The 598-nt window shown below is 53.0% G+C and overlaps 1 protein-coding gene across 1 annotated transcript in view; it reads left to right on the top strand.

The window, feature by feature from the left end:
• EMH_0071660 (uncharacterized protein) overlaps positions 1-311 on the top strand; it is a gene marked incomplete at both ends in the record, with an annotated part of 1,215 nt that extends 904 nt beyond the window's left edge. Inside the window, one exon of the mRNA XM_013499129.1 lies at positions 3-311. Within this exon, the coding sequence (XP_013354583.1) occupies positions 3-311 (309 nt within the window). The remainder of the gene's footprint in view (positions 1-2) is intronic.
• Between the last annotated feature and the right edge of the window lie 287 nt (positions 312-598).

Raw genomic sequence — 598 nt, 5'->3', positions numbered from 1 at the left:
AGCAGCTCATGCAGCAGCAGCAGATGCTGCAGCAGCAGCAGCAGCAGCAGGCATACCACCATCATTACCATCAACAGCAACAACAGCAGCAGCAGCAGCAGCAGCAGCAACAGCAGCACTTTGCCTACTACCCGCAGCAGCAGCAGCAAGTTGCTGACGTAGAGCAGCAGCAGCAAATTTGGCGGCAGCAGCAGCAGTACCTTCATCAATTCTATCAGCAGCAGCACCACCAATACCAGCAGCAGCAGCAGCAGCAGCAGCAGCAGCAGCAGCAAGTGCTGCACCGCCCCCGCTTTAACCGAGGTTATTAGTTCTTTTTCTTTCTTTTTGTTTTTGTCTGCTTCTTTATTTTGTTTTACTTTATTTTATAAACTTTATTTATTTATATTTCCTTCTTTGTTTCTTCGTCTTGTTTTATCTAGGGCCCCCAAGGGGGCCCCCCAGGGGGCCCCCAGGGGGGCCCCCAGGAGGCAGCAGATAGAGGGGTAGTGTCTACCCTGCTGCTGCTGCATCAGGCTGCTGCTGTGAACTTGCTGCTGCTCCTCCTCGCTGTTGCTGCTGTTCTTAGCTGCTCGTGCTGCTGCTGCTGCTGCTGCTG

The sequence above is a fragment of the Eimeria mitis genome, genomic scaffold (assembly GCF_000499745.2).
Source record: "Eimeria mitis Houghton genomic scaffold, Emh_scaff4023, whole genome shotgun sequence".
Taxonomy (NCBI): domain Eukaryota; phylum Apicomplexa; class Conoidasida; order Eucoccidiorida; family Eimeriidae; genus Eimeria; species Eimeria mitis.
The sequence above is the reverse complement of the archived record's forward strand: the minus strand, read 5'-3'. Positions and strand labels throughout refer to the sequence as shown.